This window comes from Molothrus aeneus, chromosome 2 (genome assembly GCF_037042795.1).
Source record: "Molothrus aeneus isolate 106 chromosome 2, BPBGC_Maene_1.0, whole genome shotgun sequence".
Lineage (NCBI taxonomy): Eukaryota > Metazoa > Chordata > Aves > Passeriformes > Icteridae > Molothrus > Molothrus aeneus.
The window spans coordinates 45,365,007-45,380,870 of NC_089647.1; the positions used below are offsets into that span (position 1 = coordinate 45,365,007).

Here is a 15,864-nt window from a genome sequence, read left to right on the forward strand (position 1 = left end):
GGAATTTAGGGTGTTTAAGGGAATTTGAAATATTTCTTTTGAAAATTTTTTAACATGAACCGTTACTAAGTTTGGTGTGTAAGTGTGTTCAAACTTCAGAGGGAAAAAGAAAAGTTCAGTTTCAGTTTATGGCTCTGTAGTTCCTATTATGTTCAGCTCTGAAAAAAAACCACACATTAAGTATTGTGGCTTGTGTGAGATTTGAAGGGATTTACTGAAATTGAGTGACACCTTTTCTCTATCTCTTGACCCCCTGTGGTGATTGTTCAGTGCATTAACAGAAATACTTAGTTTCACACTTTAGTGAGACTCCCTTTGTATGTTGGGCAGCATTAGTTAAGGTTTAGTCATACAAGCAGTGCTCTTAAAGCAGAGATTTAGACATGACTTATGGCATGGATGTGGTTTAGTTTGGATTTTTTCAGATTGGCCTTAAATTTGAGATGTTCTAGGGGGTGTTTTAATTTATAAAGGCACTTGTAAATATGTCACTTTGTAACAGTGAGCCAGTACTATGTGCATTTATATAGTTAGATAATATACTTATCTAGTTGGCAAACAAAACCCAAAAGCCTAAAAACTCAGACCCTCAGTAATTACACTCAATTTAATAAAGAACAGCTAAACTAAAACAACAAGATTATAGTTTGCAGTAGTACACTATTGAAGTTATGGATTTGCTTCATCTATTTTTGTTTACAGTCTGTTAGTTGACAGACTGTTTACAAAACTGATAAGTTTTTTGTTTACAGTCCTGATTCTTCTAGGACTAGTTTGGTGGTTTTGAAAATAGGAATGCTTGGTTAATTTCACTATGTAAGCAATTACTTGTCGCAGACAGTAAAGACTTTCAAAAATATTTTTCTTTTATACTGGAAATGAAATCTCAGATTTTCTTCAAACCTAAATGATTGGAATCATGATTTCCTTTATAAATAGAGGTACAATTCTCTGTGAATCATAGTGAAGGATGTGATGCTGTGGCTGTAACTGAAATGTGGTTGAAAGTAATCATGTAGAACTACAGCTTGAAGCAACAAATATGTAAAGTCAAAGGTCAAAATGCAAAGGGAAGACACCTTTAATGATACACTTGAAGTAACTTGCAGCCCAGGAGAAGTTTTGTTTGCTTGTTTTTTTTACGTACGATAAAACAATGATATAATAATGCTGCAGTTTAATAACAGTTTCTTAATACTTAGTATGTCAGTTTTCCTGTTAAATATTTAGTGCTCCCAGACAAAACTAGATATACTTCTGGATGTGTGAGCATGATTCTGTGTCTAAGTGTATAGTAAAATGCAATGTTAGTGGTGGGGTTTTTGGTTCAGTTCCCCCTGAGTGTTTTAAGCAATTGACAGACAGGTTTCATTTTTATATTTGTAACAAAACATATCAGCCTGTATGGTTGAATGCAAAAGCCCAGCTTTTCTCACCTTGTGTATGAGAATTTACTTTATCTCCATTGCAATCTAAATATGTAGTTTTCTTTCTTGTCGTGACTTTACAGAAATACAGGGCAAAAACCCAGCTGTACAGACTGCATGTGTGTATGTATACTTATTTTTACAACTTCAGTTAGATATATCTGTCTTTGTTGCTGTACTCTATGAGCATTTCACCTTTCTAAATGAGGGAAATTCTGTTGCTCTTTCTCAATTTATACATGAGACACTAACATAAATCAACTTGCCCATGGTAATGCAGGAATATTTTGGTAGAACAGAGTAGACAGAGGCCATAGTGTGTAACAGAAGCTTTCTCTTCACAAGGCACATATAGACAAGACAAAGGGTGATGGGCACAAATTGTACCAGGAGAATTTCTTTTTTATAGTGAGAACATTCATTCACTGAAACAATCTCCCTAGAGTCCCCATCACTGGGAGCTTTTGGGATGCAACTGGACAGGGTGCTAGATCATCTCAGATCAGCTCAGGTCCCTGACCCATGAATGTTTGCTTCAGATGTTCTTTCAATGTTCCTTCTAACCTGCCTGTTCTATGATTCAATGGTGAGTCTTTTAATTTTGGTTGCAAACCAATGCTCAGTCTATTGGATTGACCTTCCTGTATAGGTAAGCAACTTCAGACACCTTTGATAGCATGAAACAAAACAAAACCAGCAAAAAACCAGCCTTATTTCAAGTAACTAATTCTGAATCTAGACCATTCTTTTCAGCTTTTGCTATCACAGTTTAATGGGGATCTCTTTTTCAAAAATGTTTTTAAAGTAATTTTTCTTCCTTCAAGTAAGAAAGTAATAGTACCACCCACAGCTTTTCCTTTCTGATTGCCTATATGATGTTCTAACAACAATGCTGCAATGTTACATTAGCTTAGAACTAAAATCCATTGATCACTTATGTTAATTGTATTTTTATTAAGTACTTTTAACATATGGCCATCAGAAGAAAGGAAGCTTTATTCTTGTATCAATAGAATTGATGGGGAAGAGAGTGAAAGCTGCTTCCCATGCTTTTTTGCTTCTATTTGTTAATTTAAAAAAAATCTCTGTATAGCCTTTTCTTCTCATAAACATGTCTTTAGTAATGTTCGTGAAGCCGTTGAATCACTGAATTAGCTTACTTTTCAGTGTGGGCAGTCTTTGTTTCATGTTGTTTTTCTGTTTGGGGGTTTTTGTTAGGTTTTTCAGGTTTTTTTTCTTTTTTTGTTAAGCAGTGCTTTCTTCTGGGGTGGGAGACTGAAATGGTTGTGTTGATTCAGAAGGAAGAGTTTGCTTCATGTGGTTCAGCATTATTGCATTTCTCATTCATTTAGTAGACAGCAAAGCATCACATAGTTAAGCACATATAATTTAATACCTTTTATTCTTTAAGTGGCTTCAGTTTACCCGTGCCTGAATAGTCATTGGTTTGGCTTAATAGTAACAGCATTTCATCCTATCTTATATATGTTTCTGAAATAAATCAAGCCTTATATACTATTGAAATTTATACAAATCACAATTAATGCAGAAAAAAATGACATAGTTCATGTTTCAGCCATTTTCTTAAAGATGTTCAAGTACAGAATTGAAGTCCTTCCAGTCCTTTCACCACCATTTTTTAAAGTTATCAGCTGAGCCAGTGCACTGAGGACAATATATGTCAAGGAAGGAATAGAAACCAAGAGGTAAAGGGGAGAGTGCCTGAAGCCAGCAGTGCCATCAAGTAAGCCGTGATAAATACTGTCACTGAGAGACAGCTGGTGGGACAGAGGCAGCTTGATGGTTGCTGAGGTGGGGCTGTGTGTCACAGCTTGCTTCCTTGTACCAGGTGTGGGATGAGGAAAGAGAAGACTTCCACGTTGTCTCAGAAAAAGGAATTGTGAATTAAATGGGCAGGTACTGTTTGAAACTTCTCCTGGATGTGACAGTCCTGACACAAGAACATCAGCATGCTGTGCTGCTGCTGACGTGCTGTCACAGTGAAGCCACCAAGAGCAGCTGCTGCCATGTTTGCAGTCACTCTTAAATTTTCAAAGCAAGAGAGCTGCTTGTGAGGAAGCCTGCCAGATCTCAGCTCAGGAGAGGCCAGCATGTGTTTCTGGAAACTGGAGCAGCTGCATGTAGGCATGTCAAATCATCTTCAGTGAGAATGAAACTTTTCTGACCCTAGCTGTGCACTTTGACACAGCAGCTAAGCCCGATGTTTGCAGCATGCTGTTACAGCCTGTCCTGCTCAGAGACTTCTGCTGATAGATTCAGCTCATTATTGGATTCTAGATGAGGCTGACCCACAGCCTGAGGTACTTTAGGAAGCTAAAACTGTGTGCTATTTAGAAAGGCCATGTACTCAAAGGTATTAGGAAAAGCTTCATTTCCCAGCACCAGTGTAGTGCCGCAGCCTGTTATATGACCCAGCACCAATTAAGTGTCTTAATGCCTGGTAGACTTTTTCTTGAGAATACCAAGTATTCTTGTAATCATCATGGCATAAGTGGAACTGCTTTGGCTGTGTTGTCTAGGGATTTACATAGTTTATGGATAATCAGTGGAACTAGAAACAATTCTAAAATATACTTGCAGATTATGATCTTAATGATGCCTGAAAGCATTTTCTAAATGAAATTTGAGGTTATTTTAATTGAAATAATGTTTAAAATCTAATTTACTCTTCATTTACTGTCTGTGTTGGATTCAACTTTAAGGGAAAAACCATACCACTTAACTCCAGTACCCTTTATAGTCGTTCTGTCTGGATCAATGTTTGGGTAGTACATAGTAAAAGAAAACTTTAACAGTGGCCTGGTAGTTCTTGAAGAGGTATCTGCATTGTTCTGTGCTTTTAATATTTTTAGCTAAAAACAAAATTATGAGTTTGGTTAACTAGTTTGCTGCAGATTCCTAGGCAGCCTTGACCAGTCACCCCACTTAATACCTCAGTGAAACACTTCTGAACAGAGTTGTTCTGGAGATACCTAAGTTATAGGTGAAGAGATGGCACATTACTGTGGTAGTGAAAGCTGTATAGATATCAAGAAAGTTGAGGTGCATTTGAATTTTGAAGATTTTTTTTTTTGTAATTAACTTGAATTCAGTTTTCTAAAGGAGTGTTTGAGTTTAATGGCTTGTACTGTGTATCTTTGAGAGAGAAAATTTTCATTCATTGAAAAGGGAAGGTAGAAAGGGAGGACTGTACTAAGTGTTCTTCACAGAAAGCTTTGCAACAGCAAAAAATAAAGGCATTTATTTGTGCTATTTTCTTTCTGGCACAAAAATAAAAAATGTTTTTTTTGAAATCTAGCTGATTGCTATTACAAATTTTATTTCTCTTTTCTGCAGTCCTAAGGTCAAATGCCACAGGAGATGAGCTCTCTTTTAAAGTTAAGAGTGGGAGGATGGAGAGGGTGAGGGGGAGTTGGGAACTATTCAGATCTCATCAGCCATATAACTTGACAGCTTTGTAAATAGAACACAGAGAAAACTGGTGCACATCAGTTTTGCACATGCACTGATAAAAAATGAACAGTCAATTGTTTGTATCTTTGCTGGACTGCTAAATTATAAAGTCCAAGATTTCAAAGGGTTTGAATCCATCATCTAAATCATATCCTTCAGTTTGGGGAACGTGGTTAATTATGAGTACAGATCTTTTTGAAGTTCTGCCTGGTTTACAAGCTTAAATACTTATTTGCACCTGCCAGGCAGTTAACTACCTCAAATATTATGTGAACAAAAAAAGCACATACATAAAGTTTTAGTTGTTATGAATTGGTATCTGTGGAATTCCTGGCTAAGAAGGACTTAGAAACCATCTTTGAAAACACGGGAAACTGTAAATTCCTTGGGCAGAAAATTTCTTTACCTTGCATCCACCATTTTTATAGCTCTAAACTAAACCATTCCATGATGCAAAGGATCACTAGGATGTGTCCATACATCCTGCTATAGCAAAGCAGATCTGATCTAGAAACAATTTATTCAGCTTTGGTAGTTTGGGCCAGTAAGTGAAAGCATTTAATTCTAACTTTTGTTTCCTGCTTGTTTTTTGATCCAAAGCTTCAAAGGTAGTCTGGAAAGGAAAACTTATAATTAAGTCAATTCAAGCCTTATATTTGAAAGTTTGATAGGACTTGGGAGGGACTGATTCCAAGTGATTTATCAAAAGATCAAAATGTAAGTGGTTTAACTGAGTGGTATAATATATTCCATAATGCTACTGTTTGGATAAGCTAACTGGAAAGAGTAGGTATTTAGAAAGAGTGTGTTAAAGATTAATGATATTCAATGAAAAAGTTTATTTAGACTTAGGGAGCGCAAAATCTAACACAAGTTTGTCTGGTTCCAGTCCCTAGTGGTAATCATGTAGCTTTGTATACAGTCTTACAATTACATAAATGAAATGGAGTGTAAAAATTAGCACAGGAAGATACAGCTAAAAATGACATGGCTTTGGCATTGATTCCTAGTAGAAACTTGTCCATTTGAAATAAAACCGTGTAAAATGTTCTATATCTGAAGTAAGTAAAAAAAAGAAAATAAATGTTTTTATATTTTTTTAAAACTTTTTTGCCTACCAGCTTTAATATGGTCCCAGTATATCACAAGAGGACCGTGCTGTACAGTGCATGAAACTGTAGGATGTTTGGTTTTGTTAGTAACTGCAATGATGTGCCTGTCTGCTCCTTGATCTGAAAAAAATTCAGTAGTAATAAGCTACATTTTAGCTAAAAGAAAGCAAAACAAAAACTAAAAATTGTTGACTAAGTTTGTGGTTCTATTTTTACTATCTTTTTGTAGTTGCTTTCATAAATTGTTCATTTTCTGCATACTTCAGGGCTGTTCTTCAGAGGAGAGTAAAGTTTAACATAAAGGAAAATTAAAAATTCTTAGAATGTCCTGTAAAATGCTTCTGAAGTTTTTATTGTTACTTTATCATTTCAGCTTAGAGGCCTATTGGCCAGCTTGATCACAGAGCTCCTCCCATAGATGCTTTCTCAGCACAAAGCCTTGGAGGATCCAAGGGTGTTTGATCTTGGAGAATCTGAGAGTGTTTCTAAAGTTTAAAAGCTTTTTTTTTTGCAGCGGATTTGGTTAGGTTGGTGCCTTTGGAAAAAGTTTCTTATATGCATCACACACATGCCTGTTTATATGCATCAAACTGATGGAAACCTCCTCTGAAGTTGCCCTAGTTGAAGATTTCCTGCAGCTTTCCCACTGGGAAGATGCCCTGTTCTTCCACTGAAAATACATACTGGAGAGCAAGGTCCCCATATTGTGCCTTTCCTAATTAATTCTGTCTGGCAATTTGTTGTGTTCCCCTTGCAGTTTTGTGGTGTATCACTAATGCATCAAACCAAACTTCAAAGTACCAAGCAAAATTGATAGGATATTTGGATGATAAGAGGGAATAGCAGCTCCCAGTAACTTGATAACTCCTAAGAAGTTGATTGATAGTTCTTGGTAATGAATTCATAGGATTCAGTCCCCAAAATTTTACATATGGCTCGGTGTTTATCTTTGCAGCTTGTCCATTGTATTAGGTGCCCTTTTGCAAATGAATTGAAATAATGCCTTTAAACTGCTAAATTTGGCAGAAATAACCAACTATAACAACATTACTTGTATAGTAAAATATTGTGCCCCCTGTGATCTGCGGATCTATTAAACTTTTCTGACAGTTTGAGAACTGTGAGAGCTGTAGTGGATTGAGTTTTTGAGATTCTTATTGGCTAAGCAACAGTTTGTGCCTAGCTGATGGTCATTAACCAGCTCTGGTTTATTTGGTAACAGAAGTCCTACGCTTTTGAAGATCAGTGCACTCTCTTTGGCAATTAACTTTGTTCACCTTAGCTATGAACCTTAATATCAAAGTGCTTCTTTGCTGTTTTTGTAACTGAGCAAGTGCCTTCATACTTCACTTGTCCCAGTTTCTTCGCTTTCACATGACTGACCTAATTAAAAAACAGACAGCTCAATAATTCTACCATAAGCTAGTAATAATGAAACTGTGGGAGTCCTTGAAGCCCTTTATCATTCAAATACACAGTGGTTTCATGAATAAAGTGGATGACTAAGTATTACTTATAGAAGTAAGGGAGATTATTAGCAGTGGAAGACACATTTGAACTTGCTGAAAGGCTGGCTTTTGTCTCGAGAAAGGCCTACTCTCAGTAATAATTACACCAGGTCTTCATTTTATCCCAGCATTCTCCTCTTGTTCACACTTTCAGTGACTGAATAGCTTGCTGTTGCTTGTTAATCCCTGCAGGAATGCGGCTTTGGATACGGGGAGGATGCACAGTGCATGACATGCAGGCCAAACAGATTCAAGGAAGACTGGGGCTTTCAGAAGTGCAAGCCTTGTCTGGATTGTGCCTTGGTTAACAGGTTTCAGAAGGCCAACTGTTCTGCCACCAGCAATGCACTATGTGGGGACTGTTTACCAGGGTAAGACCATTTCTGAAGATGAGACTTGATTCTAACCTGATTTACATTAAAATTGCTTGTTCATGTTTTCTGGATAAGTGTTGGTACCCTTTGTGTATGTATGAAGGTCCTATGTTCTAATCTTGGCTTTACTGTATTATCTGAGCACATAATTTCTGAATTGCAGGAATAATTATCTACAAAAATGGTTTGATAATTACCTGCTTGGTCTGTGAGACTATTGTCTGTACAGCACCTGAGCAAAATACCTCCATCGGTGTTACTGGTGATTTAGTTCATTGTTATAAACATTTAAACATTTGAAAACATACACTGCTACCTTCTTCAAAAATTATCACATTATTTGCTTGCATTTTTTCCCTCCTTAAGTCAATGCCTAATAATTCTCATGCACATAGATTCTTAGCCCAAAAGCAGTGAAGCAGTGACTGTGGTTTACTTTCTGAAATTTCTTTCACCTTTCTTTTCTTCAAAATTTATAAAGCATGATCCTAGCTGAAAATCATAAATTAATCTGAAAGAATTGTTTGCTGAAACTGCTGTTATAAATCAAGAGCTGTGCTTCATTTGTTGTCCTGTCATCCCAAAATTCTGTTACTAATTTTCTCTGTTTGTACTGTTAAATCCTGAGATCTCTAAAAGGCTATTCTTTCTATTGTTGCCAAGTTCTGATATTATAAACACCTGCCATGAATTTGTAAAAAGACATTTTTGTTGCTTTTTTGAACTAGTAATTTAACTGATAATAATAGTGTATGAGAACTGACTTGAAACTGCTACAGTCTTTTTGTTGTCAGAGTATATATTTCAGACATGCTTGAAAGTTCATACTTTTGTTTAGTTTCTATATTTCAGCTGTTCTATTTTATTTGTATATATTTTATTTTTTTTCAATGCCAACTATCAAATACCTGAACACTGTTGAAGCTTCTGCTATTACTCCTTCTCAAGCTAGAGATGAAACCTCTTCATTTAAAAGCACTTAGTACAGGTTTGGTAGCTAATCTTAGCTTAAGTCACTGTACAAGAGGGTGCAGCCCCAGGCATTATAGATGTTACTCACAACCACTTTTGATACTACTTGCAGCCACACAGTACATTGATTTATGCTCTTCTAGCATATTAATATATAATTATTGCAGGGCTTACTTGGTTGTCAGCAAGGAGAAGATTTTCTTCTTCTGTAAACAATATAAGCTGAATTTTGGAAGATGAGAAAGGATTAGAAGAGAAGCCACATTAGGACATGAATTAAAGGTAAAGCTAAGCTGGAGGACATGGGAATACTTCTCAGTATTCCAGTCAAGGATGCCTCCCAGATAGGTGTGTTGAGTATGTTTAAAATGAGAGCTGCTTCCACAACCTGAGTTTTCTGGCAGCAAAGCTGGAAACAGAAGGAAGGAGGGAGGGAGTCATGGCCATGGCAAGGGTAGTCATGGGACCCCTGGCCTGGATATTTTGAGTCACAGAACTTTAAAACACACCACCACTCATACCTGTCCTTCAGTTTAGATGCTGCCCAAACAAATGGAGGGTACAGCTAGGTTAACCAAATAGTTTAACTGATGTTTTACCTCTCAGCAGTCTTATTTATTTCTGTTTTGCGTAGATTTCCAACGTGCCATTCTCTGTTGTTCAGCTTCAAAATGCTACAGTGAGCATGTAACCTAGAAACAAATATTAACACATTTTGTTCAGAGTAAATGATCACAGTGACCTCTTCAGTCTTGCAGCCTGTGGATCTGTTTCTGTTCACATTGATAAAGTGGGAGTTTCTTGAGCAGTTGGAAAGCTGTTTGCATTAGCTGATAAAAGCTTCATACTTTAATGGCATTTGCAGTGTTAGGAATATAACATCAGTAGAGTTGGCACCTTTTATTTAATGTGCCACTACCACTACACGAAAATGGTCAAGTACTCATCTTGAACAGGCCACTGCTGCTGATTCTGTCTTGCTTCTAATGAATGGTTGAAAGACAGACAGACCTATTTGATTAGGAGCTGTAGGTAAGTTCTTTAGAGGATGTCATACATTAAAATTTGAAATATAGCATTATAAAGTTCTGCTTTTTCTTTGGTGCTACTCTTGTTCCCTGATTGGGAATGTAGGGTTTTGCCAGTCACTGTAGTCAGTATGATATTCAAACATTAGGTCAGTAATAAAGTTCTTGAAGGGTCTTTAAATAAAATGTCACTGATATCCAGCCTGTTATATGTTATTAGAGATGATAATTACCTTGTAATATATAGATCAATCACTTCACTTTTAGTTTTTAGACATGTAACTAAGCTTGCATAAGGTAAGTTCTTAATGCTTGTCATTAATGTATGCTGTGATCTGTGTGGAAAATGGGATATTGATTTCTGTCCAAAATCTCCAGAACTGTTTTTCTTCTGTGAATATAAGATTATAGTGACCATGCATTTGGACTAACAGATCTAGATGTTTTCCTCCTATTTATTTTCAATCTGTCTTGTCCTACTAATTAATAGCTACTGTACTTTTGTTTACTTTTATTTTCTTCTGTTTCTTGATTGTTTGCATAGAGACTCAGATTGACAAAACTTGCAATTATAGAAGATTTTGTTAAAACACCTGAATTATTTTGTGAGGAATAATAACTTGTTTCAATTAACTATTTTTCACATTCTGCTATCTTCTAGATTTTATAGGAAGACTAAACTTGGAGGCTTTCAAGACATGGAATGTGTTCCTTGTGGTGATCCTCCTCCTCCCTATGAGCCTCACTGTAAGTGCTGGTTTGGCTGTTTTCTCTTTTAAATTTAAAGCCTGGCAAAAAAAAAAAGACAGTCACAGTCACAAACTCTTTTTAAAATTCATTTTCTTGTTAGTAAAATATTTTGTTCATACACTTCAGCAGTCCAGTACTATCATTGAGAAGTTCCCGCAAATAGCCAGTCCAATGCTGATCAACATTCCTGTCACACCACATGGTCAGGGAGTCTTGATTCCACTTCTGATCTTGTCTTATAATTTTTTAATTTCTGTGTTAATGCCAAAAGAAAAGCAATCTTCCTAGACCCTCTGACAACTATCAGGTAGGGTAGTACCCTTTCCTGACACCCAAAAAGGCATTTGTTGATACGTTTAAAAATAACTTTTATACTATGGTTACAGTGAGAGAACAATATAGATAATAGCTTTATATTCTTGTATACTGTTAAAAGGAAGTAAGTAATTGGTTTGTCTATTTGTTTTTTGCCAATGAGAGAATTAGAATCTCTTCAAAATGAGAGAACCTCTTTATTCTGTAGCAGAAGCCTTGTTACCACTTCTTCCAAGACTGTTGGTGGTCTACATAGCATCGTGTTTTTAATTCAATGAAAAGAGTGAACTGTTATTTTTATGTTTATTGCTGTCTACTTTATAAAATAAAAAAATGCATGTGATTCAAAATAATTATGTGGAAAATCTTGGGCTTACTTGTTTGTTTCTGTAACGGTGAAGTTATGTTTTAGGAGTTTTTTCCCCCTAGTTCAAATTGGAACATTTGTTTATAGAAAGAATAAATTGTCAGGGTCCTGAAATACTTTATGCTACTTTAATAAATACACACAGTCTCTTATAAATATCCTTTCTTTTTTTTTAATGGTGTAAAATTAAAATAGAACCAAGAGTATACTATTGTGGATTAAACCCATACTTTTCAATAGTTTCCTATTGCATTAACTTCAATTAAATAATTCTTCTTCAGCATTTCATATATTGCTTAAATAGTCTTTTTTCAAGTAAACCAAACTTTCTTCTGTTGTTTCCATCCTGGTTTTTTGCCTTTTGGGTAATAAAGTTGTAAAACCAGATTTTCAAACATTTTCCACATCTATGAAAACTTTTAAGGACTGCAACACTCAAAGCCTGTAAATCAGAGAATAAGTCAAATAAGTTCTAGTGTTTGCAGCAGTAACTCATGCCCATGTATAACATAAGCCTAGAAAGTAAATTCAAAAATGTTCAACTATTTTTGTAGTCTAGACAGTATCTTAAAGTGTTTAGAAAGAATGTTCTTCATATCAAACACTGTCAAGTTTGATGCCAAGAATGAAATGCTGATCTCGACTTACTGATGTAAATCACTCAAATTCAATGAGTTGCAGAAGTTATTTCTAGACAGAGTATAGACAGGCCATTTCATATATGTATGTATTTTAATTCCTTCAACTGGGCAAATTCAGTATTATCCCCTTCATCTGTTTTTAATCTTTTTTTATCTGAAAAAAAAAAAGTGAAATGTAAAGTGGAACAATGTTATTCTAATGGAGGATCTCTAATTCATAAATTCATTTTACGTTTTTTTTCTCTTTTCTTGTTTGTTCCCTTCTAAGAAAGTGTGCTCTTCAAAGATGAATTCTGTTCTCTAGCATAATCAAAGACAGGGAAGAGGAAATTTTCTCCCTTATCATTCGGCTTTGACTGTAGTTAGCGACTTGTGTATTTCATATTTTTCAAAGTCACAAGTTATTATTTTGAAAAGGTGATGAAAGAACAGTTGCCAAGTCTTCTGAAATAACTCAGCTTGTTTAGTTTATAGTGATTTGGCTTTTGTAATTGAGCCTGAGCTTGGATCCTACATTGAACCATTAGGAAGCTATTACTCATTTTAAATGGACAACAGGCAACCCCGTGGAAAAGAGCATTTTCTCTGGCACAAGCTACAGTGGTAAATCCAGATTAGAGACATTTTCATTCCCTACTCTCATGGCTGTCACACCACCTTTGGCTAAATGACAGAAGTGGTAACAGCAAAGTTGTGAGAATTGGCAAGTATTCCTAGCTTTTACAGAAGCAATAATAAAAGGTTTGAAATCATTAAAATGTTTGTTATTTGCATAGTAACCGCCCATTAAAATCCTAAATAACAGAAATCCTACATGAAGTACAGTTGCCATATGTTGCTCTGGTTTTCAGAAGGCTTTTGTTCAGAATTTGTTTGTTGATTCTTCAGGTACTAACAGCAGCTGCCTCAGTTTTGGAAAGTGTATATGCCTTCCTCAAGAAGCCTAGGAAGTTTTTCCTACAACAGTTGCTAAATGAACTGAAGTACTTTTGAGTTCTAGCATCAAATAGGGGGAAATTTAGATCCGAGTAAAACCATGATTCTGTAAGTGTACATAAATAATGTGTGGAACATTTTACATGTAATACTGAAAATGTTAGTTGTCTATTCCAATAATGGATGTATTTTGATAGTTAAGACTGCATTACTTGAAGCTAAGTGGAGACAGACCAGTAAGTGGGTGGGACAAGCTCTCAATGACCAGAGAACTAAGTTCTAATTCTCTGCTTTTCTTATCCTTCTCTCTTTCCACTGTGAAACTGAAAGTCAAATATTAGTGCAGCTAGCTCTTATGTTACAGATGAAAAGGAAAAGTTTAAATGTCCCGTTTCAATGAATTAATTGTCCTCCAAGGTGTGTGGCAATCTTTTGTTTGCTTAAGAACATTACCATAAGGGCACAAAGGCTCACAGCCCCCTACCTGGACTACAGGCTCATGTTAAAGCTGAGACATGGATCAAATTCTTTCTAGTAGCAGTTGATTATTACCCAGTTAGCTATAAATCTAAATACTTGCTTTTATCTCCTTTCTGTAGACATTTTAAAACAGATCTGGTTTAAATATTTACTCATGAAAAAATGAGTTTGTGAATTGCTGGAGGCAAAGTTGAAAGGATTCTATAATGAACAAGTAAAGAGAGTATTAGAGGCCAGGAGAATTGCTATCACCTTTGTGCATACTTTAAAGGGGGACACAATGACTTATGTGTGTTTTTAAAATGTCAGACAATTAAATACACAATTATATAGTTATATTTTAATTTACTTAGTTCAGGTAAATAAACCATACAGACCAATCTTATGTATTTGGTCAGCATCTAAATATTGGAAATGAAAGCATGTTTTTAAAATTGTGATTTATGCTCACTTTGTAAACTGAAGACATTTTTCTCACCTGAAGACTTTTTTTTTCTCATCTGAATGACAGAATATGAATTCTTTGAACTGGGAATCAGAGTGGAATTAGAATTTATTATGGATGTAAATTCTGAAATAGAAGCTAATATAGGCTGTCCAAAAGTGTTGAAACAGTAACTTTGATAGGGTTCAATGATTCTTTTTTCCCAGTACCAATTTAGATTTGCAGAGTTCACTCTCCTCTTTGCTCAGGCCACTGTTGTGCTTTCCCCACAGTTATGCTTAAACTGTTGCTGAAACTGCTAAGTAAGCTGGACTGTGAATCTATCTGTGATAGAACAGAATTAAAATAATTCCCTTCTAAAGGTTATTTTTAAATCTAATGAGCTCATTGACCTTAAAACACTTGTGGTGGCACAAGTTAAGGAGAGATGTGTGAATGGTTCAGGTAACGAGCAGATTTCCTGAAGATACCGTTGCTTTCTTGGAACAACCATTATGTTTTCAGCTAGTCTGTCTTAGCAAATAAGCAAAAAAAAAACAACATTAGAAATCATAATTACCTTCTTTCAGTCATAGGATGATGGCAGATTAAAATTGAATCAAGAGATATATGTCAGATATATGTCAGATATTCTTACAAGTGGTTCCTTTTGTGTTGTTCAACTCAAAATGCAGAGAAGTCCCAGAGTCACAAGAATCCTTTAGCTTCTGGACAGGCTTTCTACTAAGCAGAAGAGCCTGTGGCATGGAACCTTTTTGAGATGTATTACAAAAATAGTTCCTAGAACTTCCACATTAATGTTCTTTTCTGTATCAAGCAAAAATCAGTGATGTTCCCCTTTTATGTGCAAATTCAGTGTAGAATTTGGCTGTACCAACAGTTAATTTGGAATAAATTGAGAGAGTCAAGGAAATGAGAAAATTAACACCTAGGCACAAGAGAGTATTTTACAGCCTATCAGCCACCAAAAGAACAGACTTGTGCTTTTTTTCCGTCTAGTAACCACACTGTTACATTTATAAAAATACAAATTTTTTACATCATGAAAAATTGCACAGGTTTTCCCGCCAAAAAATTGCACAGGTTTTCTGCTTGTCTTCATGGCATAGATCAAGGAGCATGGGAATCTGGGAGGATGGGGGAGGGATACCATTCTGTGTGGAGCTTGGGAAACTAGCTTTTACATGTTCCAGGAAATAAACACATTCTTTGCTTCAATGAAGCAGAAATGTTTTGTTGGGTAAGTCGCAGCAGTGGACATATCTGCAGTTTGATTGTAACATCATGTACATTTGAAATAAACTGGCAATCAGGTCTAAAATTGCTACTTTGCCATGAACCAGATTGATTTCAATTATAAAGAATGTCTCAAACTAGAAAAGAAACAGTTTTTTACTAAGGTGTGGAATAAAAGTGGAGACTCTGGCTTGTTGAGCCAAAATACATAAAGAAGATCATTAAATGTGAAAACATTACATTTTCTTGAGGCATCCATATCTTACCTGCTTTAAATTTTGTTCCTTTAAGGAACTCCTTAACTGCCTTAACTAAGGCTGATCACAAAGTTCCCTTTACAGTTTTCTTGTGTAGAGTTTTTATTAGTTACTTTCTGTAGGTTTACAGTATTGTTTTATCTGGGAACTAAATATAAGTGTTCTGGAGCTGTGTCACTCTTCAAATCTACAAGGTATGTTGTTTCACTAATGAAAAATACTATTTAGGGGACAAAATCTGGTGTTGTTTCCTTCTTCCTGGTGTTAAAAGTAGATGGTGTAGGAAAAGTCAGATTTCACATAGATCTACTTATTTACATTACCAAGATTAGGATCTGTGACTTTGTAAACTTTCCTGTGAGTGTAATGGGTATTGGGGGTATGCAAGGACTAAACATCAGAACAAAGAAGCTGAAAAGCTAGAAATTGCAGTCTGCAGGGTTAGAACTTATCTTGTTTTGTAAGGGGGGAGCTGGAGGCTTGCTGGCTACATGTGTATTCTGTAAAATAATTTCACTAGTGGTAAAACAGAAAAAATCCCA

General features: G+C 35.6%; 1 protein-coding gene across 4 annotated transcripts in view; it reads left to right on the top strand.

The window, feature by feature from the left end:
* TNFRSF19 (TNF receptor superfamily member 19) overlaps positions 1 to 15,864 on the top strand; it is a 56,639-nt gene that overhangs the window by 13,655 nt on the left and 27,120 nt on the right. For all 4 annotated transcript variants that reach the window (XM_066544831.1, XM_066544830.1, XM_066544829.1 and 1 more), the window contains 2 exons: positions 7,714 to 7,892; positions 10,557 to 10,642. In XM_066544831.1, the coding sequence (XP_066400928.1) occupies positions 7,714 to 7,892; positions 10,557 to 10,642 (265 nt within the window). The remainder of the gene's footprint in view (positions 1 to 7,713; positions 7,893 to 10,556; positions 10,643 to 15,864) is intronic.